Genomic DNA, 17,042 nt, shown 5'->3' on the forward strand with positions numbered 1-17,042 from the left:
TCACTCATGGGTTTTGTCTTATGAGCACAGTTCAGTTAAATTGGCTAAAGTAAGTTGGACGAAATCAAATCAGAAGATAAATATTAGCTCAAATTATTGCTTCTTCATTTGACTGAACTTAAAAACATTTTGAAAAATGCAGTAGTTCTATAACATGCATTAAACCTACAGGAAATAGGTTAACATTATCTTCTCTATTATGAACTGTGTTCCACACAACCAAAGCATGACTATTTTTAAAAGTTCAGATTTATTCAAGCCTGGAGTATTTAAATGTATTTACAACCAGCTTAAAGTTTATCCCATGATAAATTCTAGCTTGTTCTTTTCAAGGAAGAAATCTGCCAAAACTGAGATAAAATCCCAGATTTTGTCATGAAAGCCTCTTATATATTAATATATGAGAAAGGATTATGAATAATACAATCCAGTCAGAAAATCTGTGAATCTGAATATTGTTTTAAGCATTTCAGCTAAAAAGAGCAGTTTACAACTCTTCTCTCCTCTACAAAGAGAACATGAAAATAAAGAACATCTCATTCCAGGAAGAGAAGGGAATCAAGTGCAGCTGGTACTAGTTAATCAGTAGATAAGATTAAATTCAGTTCATAAAGTGTGACTTCTTTCATATTTGTCCTTGCCACTAAAAGCAGTATCTTCCACCCATTCTAATACAGATGCCAGCATTAGGACCTCTTCAAATTATCACACACTCAAGGGTGCTCACTCCCAAAGGGAAGATTTCAGACAGCTTCCCCATTTATACAGAAATAAATGTTATTTACCTCTTCAAATGTGAGATAGACAAAAAATAAAAATAAAAATGCATGGAAACGTGTTAAAAATAAACAACAAAACCCAAACCAACAAAAATCAAAAAGTGGTGTTCAACTGTCTAGAACTCGCTAGAGCTGAATGAAGTCTCCAAACAATACACCATCCCTGCAAAACCTGCACATTGCAAAACTCAGAAAAATTGATAGAAATTTCATATTTCATTTTAATCACCCTGCTGTTCTCTCCTTTCTCTTCTTTTTTTCTGGAGGTGTAACAAAAATACATGCCTTAATGCTAGGCAGCGAATATCTTGCAAGTTTGTCAATAAGTTCTAGCTGAATTAAAAATTTAACTTAAGGTCTAGCAGAAAGATCTTATTTAAAATGTAAACATTAAACAAACCATCAGAAGAAAAAAAAATTAGACTTCCCTCTAAGACAAAATTTCAATAAATTTGCATGGTAAGGGTTGGGTTTTTTCCCCTTTTGAAGACATGTACTTGATACACAGAAAAAGCAGAGGCAAAAGACAGCATATGCAAAAGCAGGGAAAAAAGACAGTTTGTGCTCTTCTTTGTTGCTATTAGCCCCCTGTTGCCCCTGCCCCCATATAGCTTATCCTCAAAGTAATGCTTCAGAATGAGTCAACACTTTAATATTTTTAATATTTTTAAAGTGCAAAAAAAGCAAGTTTTAGACCGTGTACTTTTAAAAAAGCAAAAAGAAAAACCTTTACCAAAGGATAGAAGCATATAAGGTGCACAGTTTTTCACTGAAGCTGGTTTCATGGACTCGGATCTGATTTTACAAGATGTCATATGAAAATAAAAGCCCATATTACTCACCTCAATGCTAACACAAATGAATTAGTCCAGGGGAAAATGCATTAACAGAACTGAATTTATTAAAGGTCTAGCTAAGGCATCAATATTTTTCCATTCCCAAAATACTTAGGAGGACATGGCAAGATCGCTGGGCCAGAACAGCATCATTATTTTTATCAGATAGCAAGGCTCATGCTGAGAATACTTTCTACTTCAAAATAAATCCTTCAATAATCAGAGCTTTTAATGGGTAAGGAAAAAGTATTCTCCAAAGCTGGAGGAAAAACCAACAACAGCAAGCCAATAAATACAAGGGCTTCTGAGATGGCTGATGTGGTAAACGGCAATTACTGATTCCCTTTATTCCTTTTGTTCTTAGATTTTTTTTTTTTAATTAACAACTTTTGCCACAACATGTAGTTTGGCAGCAAGTTCAAAGCAACCAAGTAAATTCAATGATGCACTGTAAATGTGGTTCTTCTGATCTAAGAATTTGCTGCGGTCAAAAGGAAAGTCTTCTCTCAACATCTCTGCCTTGCTGCTCCCAGCCAAAACATTCCCTTCCTTCATGCCAGCTCTGATCTGTGCCACACTCCATGACAGAACTCACTTCCTGCATTTTCCTAAGAGTTATCTACTTCTGAAAAAAGAAGTTAACTAATGTTAAGTAAGTTCACTAACATAGGTTAACTAATTCTGTCCATTTACAGCAGGGTACAAGGAGGATCAAAACCAGCATTAACAAAGTATGTGGTAAGAGCAAAAGACAGAAAACGAATGAGTAAAGGAGAGACACAGAGATGGAGGAGAAAAAGCATGATACCACTCGATTCACACCCTGCTTTCTAGTGGTAATACCACAGGAATTATGGCTGTCCATAACTCAAAAAAAACAGAAAAAAAGGGCAAAAAAAACCCAACAAAAAAGACCATCTTGCCCATAGCCCTGCAACTAGCTCCAGCACAAAATTTCTGCAGGGGAGAGAATCCGTGGGATTTGGTTCTCTTTTTGTCTCTTAATACACAAAACTGTAATTTGACAGCCAGCCTAAAACCTAGATTTAAATCCACACAATTATGAAGATCACTCCTATGAGATTAGCTGATGGGCAGCAGACCCCTGCTCCAGACTCAAAGCTCCATGGTGCTTTACCAAAGGTCATGGCAGTCTTACCAGTACTTTTATAGGAAACAAAACAAGTGCCTACACAAATGATCTCTAAAGGAAAAGATTGCTGCAATTCATCTGCACTTTCCTTCTCTTCTTCAGATTGCTCTTAATTCACCTCAGTATTTTCATCATTGCAGAAACTAGAAGCGGCATAAAGACAGCACAGCATTTCAAAGCATCAACTACAATCTGGGTTAAAACACAGGTCTATACTCCAGAAAGCCATAATTTCATTGGGTAATTTCTATTTTTGACCCATTTTTCATCAGTAGTGAAATCTATGACATTACTTTGTTCATACAGAAGAAGCAACATATTTGCTGCTTTTAAAAAAAGCGTAACAGTCATAAACTCACCATCGCAGGAGCTACAAGTCTACAGATTATATTAGCTTATTTACTTGCCCTTAAGAGAATTCTCTTTCAGAAATGTATTCAGTCACTGAACAACTGTTTCTTCTCAATGGCACTCAAGATTTCAGATATTTTACCCATCCCGTGCTCTCACAGGCAAAAGAATCCTTGTCCATGAGAATGAATGAAGTTTTCACACAGAGACTACTCCACATTCCCGAGTTTTGTTGCTGGTTCTGTGATGAAGGAATTAGAAGCACCTAAATACTGAAAATAAGACTTACACCAACACTGGCAGTGTGCTTTGTGCTCCACTCCATTGCTATTAAGTTCTGTGATTCTCTCTGCTTTTTAGCAATTGCTTGGATTGAACTGGCACTTTCATGAAAGTGTCATTATAAACTCCACAACTGTTTTCTTAAACAAAAATTAACTTGTGTGTCTCTAAAGAAAGGACCATTTTCCCAAACAAATAGCTCCACATCAAGTACAATGTGCTATTGGGAGATGGTGATGGTCAGGGTAAAGCCCTCATGATCAGCCCTTGCCTTCAGTATCCCAAGTAACAAAAGCTTCTCCCCCATTATTTATGGCAAGCGATTTCCATACAAAACTTTTGAGCAGCACAGACTCCTGGGAGATAGCACTAATGACCTCTCACCATTATTTAACATCTCTGACTTCTCCATACAGAGAAGGACCATCTCTAAATTCAGCTTTAGTCTCTGGTAGGAAGCTTAACAGGACGCCTTTTGAAAATATAGTTAAGATGACATAAACTGCATTGTCTTTAGCCTATATTTTAACTCCACTGATGCATTCTAATTGACTTATGAAGTGCTGAATGTGTTTTGCAAGACTGTTCTCTCCATCTCAGCACCTACCATGGGTCCACTATCTCTGCTTTTGATTCACCTTATCAATTAGTAGTTTCCACTTTCCAGAAAGTCCTTTTAAAATCTGATCTCACCACTGCCCCTTTCCAGCCTTTCATAACCGGGACATTTTAAAGCACAGGGTTATACTTTCTGGTTAGAAATTTGCTCCTTGACAACTGTCTGCACCTGAGACAGATCCCTCAATCACTGTCTTCCCTGCTAATCCTTTAAGTTCTTTCATAATGTCTACATTCACTTTGCTTCTATTTCTTTATTCATCCTTCAGAGAAGACTTAATTTTTCAAAGAACATATCCTCACTCCCAAGGGCTTCTTTATTCTACTATTTGAGCATGTCACATTTTTTTAATTGATGGGTTTAGAGTACCTACTCACCCTCAGTCACTGAGAGCCCAGCAAAGCTTCAAAAACTGTTCCCAGGCAGCCTGCAACACTTCACCATCTTGGCTCTCTTTTAGCTTAGAGAGACCATCTCCTCCCACCACCCCTCATATTTTCTTTTTTAACTGAAGTGGTACTTCAAGCAGGTTTTTTTTTAACCCTGTACAGATTCGGCATATGCCAAGAGCAAAGAACAACCCATGTTTATCACAGACAGTCCTCGGTAGTATTGGTTTCCATCTCTCACCCTACTGTAGGCCAGCTCCCAAGTTGATCCCCCCTCTGTATGTGCCCTACCTGTTTCACTAAGCAACTACTCATTACCATCAAGTTTTGTCTTGGCATTCCTCACTGCCCAAAAGCAGCCACCTGCATGCAATGAAGCTAACAAGCCGTTCATTGCTGCATTCTCTGCTTCGCACCCTCACTGATCCAACACAGCACAGGCAAACAAGTCAGGCAGATGTAAATGCAGTCCTAATGATATTGTTCCCCCACCCTTACACTCCACCCACAGACCTTTCCGTGTTGCAATAGCTGGTCTTTTTTAAACGTCTTTTGGTATCTGACACTTATCTGGCAGAGTCACATAAGCTTCCAGTTGGGCTTTTACACAATGGAACTAACATAACAGCGAATGGCACTCTTAGCACATTTAATTGCAAGGGGTTGTTTTGTTCGACCCTGCTTAAATAGGATTGATGTTCATCCAAAAAGAAACGAGAGATTTTGAAAGCCAAGCTGTTCAAGAACAAAAAGTTAGATAAGATTCAAATTACAGTCAGGGACAAGTTTGCTGCCTTGGTGTCTTCAAGTTCCCCCCAGGTAAAGCTTGCTCTAGTTGCTCTGATTAAGCTTCATACCTTGCTTAGAGGTTCTGTGAGAAAACACACTTGATGAAACCTGATTTTCCAAGGCTTCATTGTGGGATTATCCAGTTATCTGAATGCAAATCGTAATTGGAAGTACCTCTGAAGTTAGGGCTCCCCACTCACAGGGTAAGGCTATGCTTCTCACAGAAAGCGTATCTTGGCCAGAATTACAAAGTCGAATCAAGAGTTTTCTGCAATTCAGATCCTTTTGTATTTCAAGTTCTCAGCTGCACTTATTTTTCACACAGACAGTAATGAATTGAGTCTTCATTTTTAGAGCAACTCTCAAGTGTCCTTTATTCAAATGTCAACATCTTGTATGCAAGGTGTTACAAGCACACAGCAGAGCTTTCCCAGAAAAACAGGCAGATTGTTTCAGTGACCTTTAGTTGTGTTCTTGCCTGCTCACAAAACGTGCATTTTTTCAAGGATAATTTTAATTTTTGATGTTTAGGCTAGCATCTGTAGTTGAGAAAAATCATTATGCTCTCTCGAACATTTTGTCCTTTAAAAAGTATCTGCAGCTTTAATCATGGCTTATACAGTTCTTTTCCTGCAAATTCTAAACTGATTGCACAATATGCTTTGCCATACTACCACTTAACACTCAAGGTTGTTAAGAAGCTGTTGAATAGAAACTGTTTTCTGAACAGCAGTATCTTTTTGCTTGAGTGTCACACAATCTTACAAGCCCTCTTTGGCATCCAAATGCTCCTATGATTAAGTCAGACTTTCACTAGGATATGCAAAAAACCCGTGCAACAGGGCAACATTAGTAGAATTCTCCACTAAAAAAAAAAACCAAAAACACAACAGAATATTAAATGGTCTATCCAGCACCCTTCCTATATAATCTACTAACGACTTTGTATGCTTCTGTATAAAATTCAATATATTTATTCATAAAATCACAGAATGGTCTGGGTTGGAAGGAACCTTAAAGATCATCTAGTGATTTCAAAACTCAAGCAGCTATCTCTCAAATGGGAAGCCTCAACACACAGAAGTTAGCAATTCATTCACAAGTAGCCAAACAAAAAATTGTAACTATGAATAAAGCTAGGGCTGTAATCCCAAATGTGCTATTATGGGGCTTGACAAGGTCTCAGAAACCATTTGCTGAGCCTTGGAGGAGACAAGAGAGAACAGCAGGCTAGCCAGCCAGAACACAAAACCCTCCTGAATGGTTATCAGCCCGCACGTAGCAGTAACATGCACCATTACTTGCCAAGCTCACAAAGAAAAGATGTGGGACAGTGGGGGGAGAGAAGCATGAGAGTTCAGCACCGGGGGGGATAAAGCCTGACACTGAAACTTTATTCCCATCCACTCACAAAACACAGACTTCTCTACTCTAAACTCAAGGCTGCTTTACAGTTGAAGGCTACAGAAAGAAAAGCAAGCCTTTTATCAGCAGCACTGTTCTGTGACAACACAGCCTCCTGTACAATCAGCACCCTCAAAAACGAACCCCTACTCTCTAATGGGACATCGCGTACACGCGATAGCCACTCCATGCCCCCACTATTCACACATATTACTGTAATTTATAAATCCAGAATCAAACTACATGGAGACAGACCTCTGCTGTTTTTCTTTCTTGTTTTGCAACACTACTTTCATAGCCTCTTCTCTGTACCTGTCATAAGCTTCGGGTAGGAATGAAACACCAACTCACCTTTGCTGCAGGGCATGAAAATAAATCAACACATCTGTGACAAGATAACAAAAGATCACACCAAATAAGGTCCAAAGGCCACAGCAGGACTCTCTCAACCACACAATCTTAAAAACCTATGAAGCCTCCAGCCATGTAACCAGGTGAGAAGGGAAGGAAGAAGATGGAAGACAGTTAAAAGAGTGGTTGACCAGAAAAATGTAAGAGCACAAGACTTTATGCAATATGGCATGCCTACCTCATTATGTAGATACAGTTTAATTAGGAACTTTGTAACTACTATGGTGAAGGATCCAAAAGAGACTCGGGGCATATATTTTAAGAAGAGAATACCACATATTACATACATAAATAAAGTTTGTGGCATTTAGAAATTCCACACCACTGTTGACAGGAGTCAGAAGCCAAAGGCTTGCATGCCAGCTCTGCGGTTCTCACCACCTGCGTGCAATCTCCACCAACTGCTTCGGGTCAAAACAGTTGAAATCAACACACAAACATTCAGCCAAAAACAACAACAACAAAATCACCACTGAGAGAAGACAAGAGTTGTCTGGAAATTTATAGTGAAAACTAATAGCATGAAGTTCATGACATAATTCCTGTAAAGGCTCCATACAGAATTAATCATGATGCTTCAAGTCCAGCCCCACTGTTTCACTTCTCACCAAGTAAAATTTTAACTCATTACTTGTGGCACTCCCAAATTCTAGGTAATATGGTAAATTAATGTGTAGAAAATTCCCAAAGCCAAGAAATGTTTATAACATATTATAATTAGAAAACAGCTTCTAATTGTAATAGTGAAAATTGTAGCATCTGTATTGTCTCATCCTTCACATGACACTAAAAATAGAATAAAAGTTTTTAAAATGCTTCTCACCTGCCCCATCTCTAAGTCAGAAAAAGACTTAATCTGACATGTTGATTTAGAACTTGACAAAGTAAGTGATTACTTATCCAATACAACTCAATCAACACACACTCACAAACACAGACAAACTGGAACTCATCTGCTAACCACCCTATGAAGGGCCAGAAAGTACTTTAGTGTTAAAAAAAAACAAACATCACCAAAACTCAAAATTCCTGAAGCAAGCAAAAGCAGTTCTTCTGCATCCATTACAGAGCTTGGCCTTATCTCTAAGCAAGCATCTGAACTTCTACAGTTACAACAGTCAGAAGTGACTGGTTTTGACATTACAGAACGGACACTATGCTCTTATCATTTCCCTTCAACAACAGGTTATGCAGTTATCTACATTGCATTAAAATATTTTATGTTTTCCAAAAACATTCCAGGTCATCCATCTTCAAATGCTGTGAAACAAGAATAGCACAAGAATCTTGCACATTACCCAAACCATTCATTATTTTATCTAACTTAAACAGTTCTGTCTTCTCTATCTTCCAAGATAAATATTCCTCATCCCTTCAGTTTCTCTTTATACAAGAGTTTCTGAGAGACAATCAAAATTCTTGCAATATCCTTTAATTGGTAGGTAGAAACTAATGTCACATTAGAGATTATGCAACCCAATAACATACTGGACATCAACTAGATTTCCACCATTCTATTTCTTTTACAACTTAGACAAACCCTCAAGGGGAGAAAAAAAGTAGATTAGATTTGACTGCTTGAAGCACACAAGATGCATTCTCATAATGCCAATTACAATGTGTCAGTAGGTTCAAATTAAACAATCTACTCCCCCACGTACAGCAATACTTGCAACACAGAACTCTAAGTGCTGAAATTACAAAAAAAAAAAAAAAAAAGTCCAATTCCACTTGTGTTTGGGACCAACACCACTTCTCACAGTTCCTGACAACAACTAGGACAGCACCAGTTTGCTTAGTGTTGGTTTCCCACCTTCGGTCTCACCACTCAAGTCTCTTCCCAAGAGATTAGGAAAGCTTTCAATAAAGCACCAGGGAACATTTCTACAGTTCAAGACCCTCAGTTACATAATTTTTTTGCTGTTGTAATTAAAAAGTTAGATACTGCCTAACAGGGACATTCAGTAGTTTCTTATTCTCATCCAAACCACATCCAATAAACAGGAAAAATGATTATTTGGAAACCCTCCAAACTGCCACTGAAACAGTCAGCCCTCCTCCACAGAAGAGCCTTCTCTCTCAGATTTCTGACTATAGCTGTACCATAAAAAGGGAGAGGAGAGCCAAGAAAGCAGTGCAAGACCAATCCCAGTAAGCCTGGGAACTCGCTCGCAGCACAAGGTGCCAGCCCCAGGACAGGCTGTACCTCCTGTGCTGCACAAGCCGGGCAGCCAGGCTTGCACCAGACACCCCAGGGTCCTGCCACCTCAGTCTGCCCGTGACTGGCACTCAGCTCCCAAGGAGCTGCAGAGAAAAAAAAGTAAAAACAGGAGATCTGTATGCCAGTTCACAAAACAAAAACTGCTGGCTTATTTTACAAGTCCTGCATAAGTCAAATAGGTAGATTTAACAGCTGGGTTGAGCAGTGTTCCTGAGGGAGCACCCAAATGGCACATAAGGCAAATTTTATGCAGGAAGTAACTGACATTTTCTGGACCAAAAAAAAAAAAGGTAAACTATCCTACAAACACTAGAGATGAGCAACAGTTCCTTCATCTGAAGACTGATGCTCGCCATGCCTGCATTCCCTTCCCAGTGCACACCATTAGAGTCAAATGTCTTGTTGTAGACCTTCCTGCTACAAAAATAAACCCCATTAGAGTCAAATGCTTCTTTGTACATCTTTCTGCTATAAAAATAAACCCCATCAATTCACAGATTTTGCTCTAAGCAGGTTTTAGAGCCCACTGCAGGTACTGCACTGATGAAAAAGACACCACCATCCAATAAAAAGCCAGGAAGATTAAACCACCTAGACAGACCACAAACTTAAAATAGGAGAGATTAAAATAAAAACTCCAGAATACCATTTTGCTGCAGGCGGTGCATCAGATAGAGCCCAATTATGATGCCTGACATTGTCACTCAGCTGATTTGGGTTCAGTTAGGTCAAGTTTGGCAAGTAATATGTGAGAAATGTCCATGAAGCTGTACCTGGTGATCCTCTGAGATGGACCAGTAAAGACCCCAAGCCTCATCTTGTGGCAAAGGGCACTGCAGGGCTGCACCGGCTTTCTTCTTGGAGCAAGGCATGACAGAAACCCTGCTTACACTCCTATTTGGACACCACATACCACAGGACACCTCTCCTTCATTAGAAGGATTCTCACTCCATCAAGATTCCTGAAAGACTGTCAGGAAATACTCCTGTGTAGTTCCAGTGATGCAATTAACTTCCTAGGACTAGGATACACAGCTGCTATCTAGTTTTCAACTGCCTTACTGCTCCTCAGAGGCAGCTGTAAAACCTGTAAAGCAGTAAAATAAAAACTAAAAAAAAAGGAGGTGCAGCTGTACTACAGAGACTGCTGCTAGTATTCTAGAACTGGGTTTTATCACCAGGAGCCTTAGAAGAAACATTTGCACAAACTTAATTACTAAAATTTAGTTCTTTTTTGTGAGCCTTCTATCTCTTAGTCATCGTAGTAGAAGATGTCATTTAAGAAAAAGCTGAACCAGTACTGTTAACAAAGTATTTGCAGTCCTGCATACCACTCTTCAAAGTACTACAAAAATTACCATGCATATCTTAGAAGATTTGTGCTACTTTAATTTAAGAATTAGAATCATGTAGCAAAGTTTAAAGAATGCTTGTAAACTCAAGGGAATGATAAAAAATAAAGTTTGAGCTGTATAGACTCTGGAAACAACTGAAAAATTATTGATCCATCATTACTTACCATTACTAAAACAATGCAAGAGTATGTTTTGAATATATGTATGTACAAATAAACAAATACTGAACTCTGTTGCAGGAACTCCCCATCACTGGATGTAACATCCATCCATTACTACAGCTTCAGGAACATTAAATGTTATTACTAAATGTTATTATTTGCTTCTTTGATTTAACTAATTCCCTCTGGATAAAAGGATGTAAACAAAACCCTCAACTTCAAGCCTAATTCCACTCTTGTAATTTAAGATCACACATGTACAAATGCACTGCAAGCTGCAAAACCATCTATGGATGCTTCTAGTTTACATATTTTAGTGACTGTCCAAGGACAGTTACACAGGATATTTAAAAGAAAAAGTTTTCAGAAATCAGAAAGGCAAATGGGAAGTATTACGGAAGGGGATGGGAAACAAGGCACTAAATGAGCAACAAAGCAAAGGAAAAAGGAGATAATATACATCGCTTATCTTTTCCTTTTTTTTTCCCCAAACTTCAAGCAAATTCTATACCTTGATTTCCCCCCTCATCAAAAGTGAAAATTTAAAAACATATGCATATTACTGTAAAACCACGCTCGAGCAACTATCCATTTTTAAAGCAAACAATTCCATTTTTGGCCGTAATTTCTCAAAACAGCAGCATTTTCAAACATTCTCTCCCAAACAACATCAAGCAGACCGGTAATTTCACCAAAACTGCTTCAGCAGTTCGACATGCTGAATTCCCGACACGCTGCTGCAGTCCAACACGCTGAACAGCTGCAAAGCTGCCTGACACAAACATCAGAAATGTAGCCCTATCTTTCAGTACCTCGACTTATTTTTCATATTACAGATCTCTGTATGGTCAGAGAAACCAGGGCTGGGTATATCAGCAGCATTTGTGCCTGCATATAAGGAGACTTGAGGCAACAGCTTATCACACTTACAACTGGTTTGTTTTTTTTTTTTCCTCTTGCCCTCCCAGAATAGAAAGAATTTGGGCAAGATAAGATTTTTTCCTACGGACAGTTGGAAGGATTCAAATATAAAAGTTCTGCAAAAAAAGTAGTTACCTGACTCCTACCATCAAACGAAATTCAGGCTGAAGTAACTGTGCTGCAATTAATATCAGCATGTTTAATACAGAGATGAGACAAGGTGCAACCATTTTCATTACAGCTGTTCTCCAGGTAACAGCCAGAGCATTTCCTTCTAGAATCAAAAGCTTATGTAAACACAACCAGATCGTATTTTGGCCATGACTGACCACTGTCTGCTTTCAAAGTTTATTTATTCAATGTAAAAATGATAGCCAGACTTTTGAAGTGCACCTTATTAGAATGACAGCATACAGAGCACCACTGCGGTGAGACTTTAAGAGAAAGATTAGACGCAATTCAAAATTTAGAACCTGCTACAGGAACAACCCGTGCCTCTCCCGTTTCTCCTGCTCCCTACTTCCTATTGTTCCGCTCTTCAGCAAGTGATGCCATGTCACGGGAGAGGGAAACCTAAATGACAGTTTCATTCGGTCTTTCTTCAAAACGTTTATGCCAAGAAATTAATTTACTCAGGTCTAGAACAAGAACTGCTCATACACAAAAGGTGGTTTAAAGCATTCCGAAGCCCCAAATGCACGAGCAGACTTTGGCTTCTGAAGCAGCCAGCAAGACGACCCAAAATGGTGACTACAAGTAATAAATCATATAAAAAAAAAAAAAAAAAAAGGCATTGTTAAAAACAACAACAAAAAAACCCAGTTCTATGAGCCGATGATCAGGCTGAACGGTATAAGCGGCCACTAATTTACTCATAACGAGACTCCATTAAGGGAACGGTTTTCCTCGGGAGCAAAATTTGTTTCTCCAAGCCCACCCGCTACCGAAACGCGACTCCGGCACAGCGCTGAGGGGCTCGCAGTGACCCGGGGGGAGCCGGGCGCCGGCCGGCCGGGGATCCGGCAGGGCCGGAGAAAGGACGGCACTACCGGGGGGAGCGGGGGGAGGCACACGAGCCTGCGGGGCAGGAGGCGCCGGGGGAAGGAGGGCGCGGGCGGGCCGGGGGTCCCGGGGGGAGCCGCTCGCTCGCTCACTCACCCGTCCTTGCGCTTGGCTTTGTAGACGTGCCCGTAGGTGCCCCTGCCCACCTTGCAGCCCTCGTACTCGAAGAGGTCCTCCACCCGCTCGCGCTCCCCGGTCAGCTTCACCTTGAAGTCATAGTCCATCTTGGGCGCCCGCCGCGATCCGCCGCCGCCCCCGGCAGCCGCGCCCCGCCCCGCCGCACACACCGGGCGGCGGCGGCAGCAGCAGCAGCAGCAGGAGGAGGAGGAGAAGAAGGAGGAGGAGGAGGAGGCCCCCGCGCCGCCCCGCGGAACATCCAGCGGCGGGGCTGCTCCCTTCGCTCCGAGCCCGAGCCCGAGCCCCAGCCCCCGGCGCTCCCTCCCTCCGTCCCTCCCTTCCCCGCGCTAGGAGCAGCTCCGCCGCCGGTCCCCGGGCGGGCTCTCGGGGCCGCGCCCGCGCGCGCTGCCGCAACCGGACGTCGCAAACCGCGGGCACCTCCCCGGCCGCGGGCAGCGCACCACGTGGAAGGGGCCGTCCCGGCGTGCCTTGCAGCCGCACGCTGGGAGGTGTAGTATAGGCGGAGGGAGGGAGGCCGGGCCGCGCTGCATGCCGGGAGCTGTAGTTCGTGGGCAGGGCACGAGGGGCACGGGGCCCACCATCAGCAGCCACCGCCACCCGCGCTCGGTCCCTTCCCGGGGCCTCGGCTACCGTGAATATCCTGGTCCCCGGCTCGATCCAGGCTGGCGAGGGCAGAGGTCCCTGCTCCTCTGAGCATCACTTAGCATCGCTATAATTAAGACAATTCCGTAACTATGAACATGGACAAAATCAGAGAATCACAGAATTTTTTTGAGTTGGAAGGGATCCATTAGGTTCATCGAGTCCAGCTCCTGGCCCTGCACAGCACCATCCCCAAGAGCCACACCATGGACCTGGGAGAGCTGTCCAAGCACTTCTTGAGCTCTGTCAGGCTGGTGCTGTGACTGTTTCCCTGGGGAGCCTGTGCTGGTGCCCAACCACCCTCTGGGTGAAGAACCTATTTCTAATATCCAACCTAAACCTCCCTGACACAACTTCAGGCCATTCCCTCTGGTCCTGTCACTGGCACCACAGAGCAGAGATCAGTGCCTGCTCCCCTTTCTCCCTCCATGAGGAAGCTGCTGACTGCAATGAGGTCTCCCCTCAGTCTCTTCTGCTCCAGGCTGAACAGACCAAATGGTCTCAGCCGCTCCTTCCCCATCTTGGTTGCCTTGCTTTGGACACTTTCTAATAGCTTAATGTCTTTCTTGTATTGTGGTGTCCCAGGCTGCTCACAGCACTCGAGACACAGATGGACATCACAGCGCCGACAAACCTGCTCTGTGTGGCTGCTGAGACCAGTCGTCAGGATGTGTGGCCGCATTTCTCTTCACAGAGAAAAGCAAGGCACAGCTTCCCAAGAATATTTTCTGGGAATCGCAGCAAGGAACCTCAGAGAAAGAAGAAGTAATTCTTATCTCATTTGCTGTGCCTGTGTTTGTGCAAAAATAGAATGCAATATGGAGATTGTTTACCCAAAGTTTTGGTGTTTTGTTTCCTTGGTTATCAGGGCCAAGCGCGTGTGCAGGCTGTTGGTCAGCAGACAGTCACGAGGTTCTGGGCAGTTGAGTGGAGTTGAGTCATTGTGCAGATTCAGTTTAGATATAATGTAATATAGTGTAATATAGCACAGAATAATATAGTATAATAAAGTAATTAATTAGCCTTCTGATATGCACGGAGTCCTCATTGTCATTTCCTCCCTTCGTCAGGGTTGCCCTGCATTTTACTATAGGGATGTAATACAAAAACCCTTGTGTTTAGCAAGGCCCTTGTGTGTGACCAGTAACTGGGCATTTCCCAATGCCCCTCCTTGGCTGACAGAGCCAGTCACCCACCCAACACAAAGTCAGCCGGTAATTTTGTAGAACAGGCAGCTTGGAACTAAACTAAAGCTACAGCAATCTCTACTTACAGCCCAGCTTTTGGCATTTTTAATAGTCATGCATGCATGCTTCACATTTCATGTCAAGAACGCAGCACATTGAGTAAATAAGTAGGCACTCAAATCTTAGACATATCAAAGAACGTGAGGGCTCCTGAAAGAAACAACAACATTCTGGAATCATCTAAAATCATTTCAATTTTCAATTATAAGTCTTAATTTTCATTTACACATTAGCACTGAAAATTGGGGATTGTGCCTGCTTCCCAGGCTGGCATCACTCAATCAGACTCATGTCAGATGCCCACAGTTGGACTTTCAGCGTGTTGCTATGTAGTTGTTAGGGATATTATGTATGTTGAATAAAGCAATTAGGCATGTGTTACAAAAAATAAGTGCAATTGAGAGAAGCAGCAAAATTACACTTTATTTGCCCAGCAACTCAACTAAATTTTAGAATGTTGCCCAGCACTTCACTATACCAACCAAACAGAAACAGGTCAGGGCAGCCCAGCAGAGATCAAACAATCTGGAAGATGCCATCCACTTCACAAAGTTCATCCATCTCAGCCCCATCTCTGCTTTCAGGGACTGCTTGGCTTTGGGGACTTTCAGGGACAGGAAGGGACCAAGCTTGCATGGCCAAACCCCTCTGGCGAACTCACTACCCTCAGTCCTATCAGCAGGGAAGGTAGCAATAACCACACTTCTGTAACTTTGTACTCTTCTTTGTGTTATTAATTACTTTTTTGGGGAGGCAATGAACATCCAAACTCCTCCACATGGATCCAGTTACTGCATGGTAATTAATGGCTGGGATTAGTCCAGCCCGAGCTGCAACATTGCAGGGTGTGGAATACAAACAATGTCTGCTTAGAAAGGAAAGAGATCATGAAGGAACACAAGAACAGACAATCCAGATTCATTTTCTGACGACCTGTGCTATGTTTCACATTTGCATAAAACATTTGGAAAGAATTCCATACTTTGACAAACTCTGAGAAATCAAAACCACAACCAAGATATCTTCTTTTCCAGATTGTTGGTCCTGTTCTAAGAATATTTACAAGTTTGCTTGAATGTTTCTTTCCTTAGTTTTACATACCATTTGAATTGTATGCCTTCCAGAATGAGTGTAGCTGTAAACCTGCTGCACCTTCATTCTGTTTTCACTTCAGGTATTTGCATTGAAACCACTGTTTGATTTTACCAGTTCAGACATATGGTCCTCAACTCAAGAGATATTTGAAACAGAAAGCACATTTTGGCTCTTTTTATAATGAAAAATAAATATTGACATATCAAGGTCAACTTTCAACTCTCTTTCATGGAAAGATGCATGCTTTCTGTGCTTAATTTTAAAAACCTGTCACAGTGTAATATAATTTCAAGGAAAAGTTTAATTTGTGGTCTGGTCTTCAAAAGACAGACACAGACACAATGAGGATCTGGTATTCTTGACTCTCAGGTCTCCATCCTCACAGTGGCCCTTTCAATTGAGAGGATTTCTTATCTCTTACTGCCTGTTTTCTATTCCCTTCTCTCATGCTCTCTCAGGACTCAGTTTAAAAATATATGCTTAACATATCCTGCTGAAGTTGGATTCTTTGAGCTTTCCTCTTTCTCTTTTTTCCTCTAACAACATTCATGGTTTGCTTTAGCATATCCTTCTGTTCTGAGTTTGTGTAAATCCTAATGTGCCCAGAACACACAGGCTTTTGACATTTTTTGGTCTGGCATCACTACACATGTGAAGGATGTCCAAGTTCTCCACAGGAAAGCCACTGTTACTATGTTAGCACTGGTAATGTGCAGTGGGTTGGAGACAGTTATCAAAGCGAGCTGTGACCGGAGAGGACAGTAGTCAAGGAATGCTGGCACCATTAAACATTTCTGAATGTATTTCAGGGAATTGTCTTTCAGGCAAAAGCCTGGATTGTCTGGGAACAGGCTGGATTGTGACAATAAGTAAATGCTGTCACCTGGGGTATGGGTGTGTGGAAGAAGTTTTACAGCGACTTCTGTGAGCCAAAATTTTGTGAGAATTTTGATAAGAGAATCCATGTTTATCCCTGAAAGAATTTCCTACCAAGGTCATTGACATAGAAACCAAGAAAGAGAGAAGGACAAATAAGAGAAATCTGCAACTGTCTATTTCAATAAGCACTTTGTCTTTCCTGACCAATGCCTAAAGTGTAAACTTATGTTTTGTAAGAATGGATAAAAAGCATGCATACTTTGAAGCCTTTTGAAAATGGAGTGTTGCTTTATATTGTGACCATCTCA

General features: G+C 41.5%; 1 protein-coding gene across 3 annotated transcripts in view; it reads right to left on the reverse strand.

The window, feature by feature from the left end:
- CDK8 (cyclin dependent kinase 8) overlaps positions 1-12,975 on the reverse strand; it is a 68,941-nt gene extending 55,966 nt beyond the window's left edge. For all 3 annotated transcript variants that reach the window (XM_058018659.1, XM_058018658.1, XM_058018657.1), the window contains exon 1: positions 12,830-12,975. In XM_058018659.1, the coding sequence (XP_057874642.1) occupies positions 12,830-12,957 (128 nt within the window). In that variant the 5' untranslated portion in view covers positions 12,958-12,975. The remainder of the gene's footprint in view (positions 1-12,829) is intronic.
- Between the last annotated feature and the right edge of the window lie 4,067 nt (positions 12,976-17,042).

The sequence above is a fragment of the Melospiza georgiana genome, chromosome 2 (genome assembly GCF_028018845.1).
Source record: "Melospiza georgiana isolate bMelGeo1 chromosome 2, bMelGeo1.pri, whole genome shotgun sequence".
Taxonomy (NCBI): Eukaryota; Metazoa; Chordata; class Aves; order Passeriformes; family Passerellidae; genus Melospiza; species Melospiza georgiana.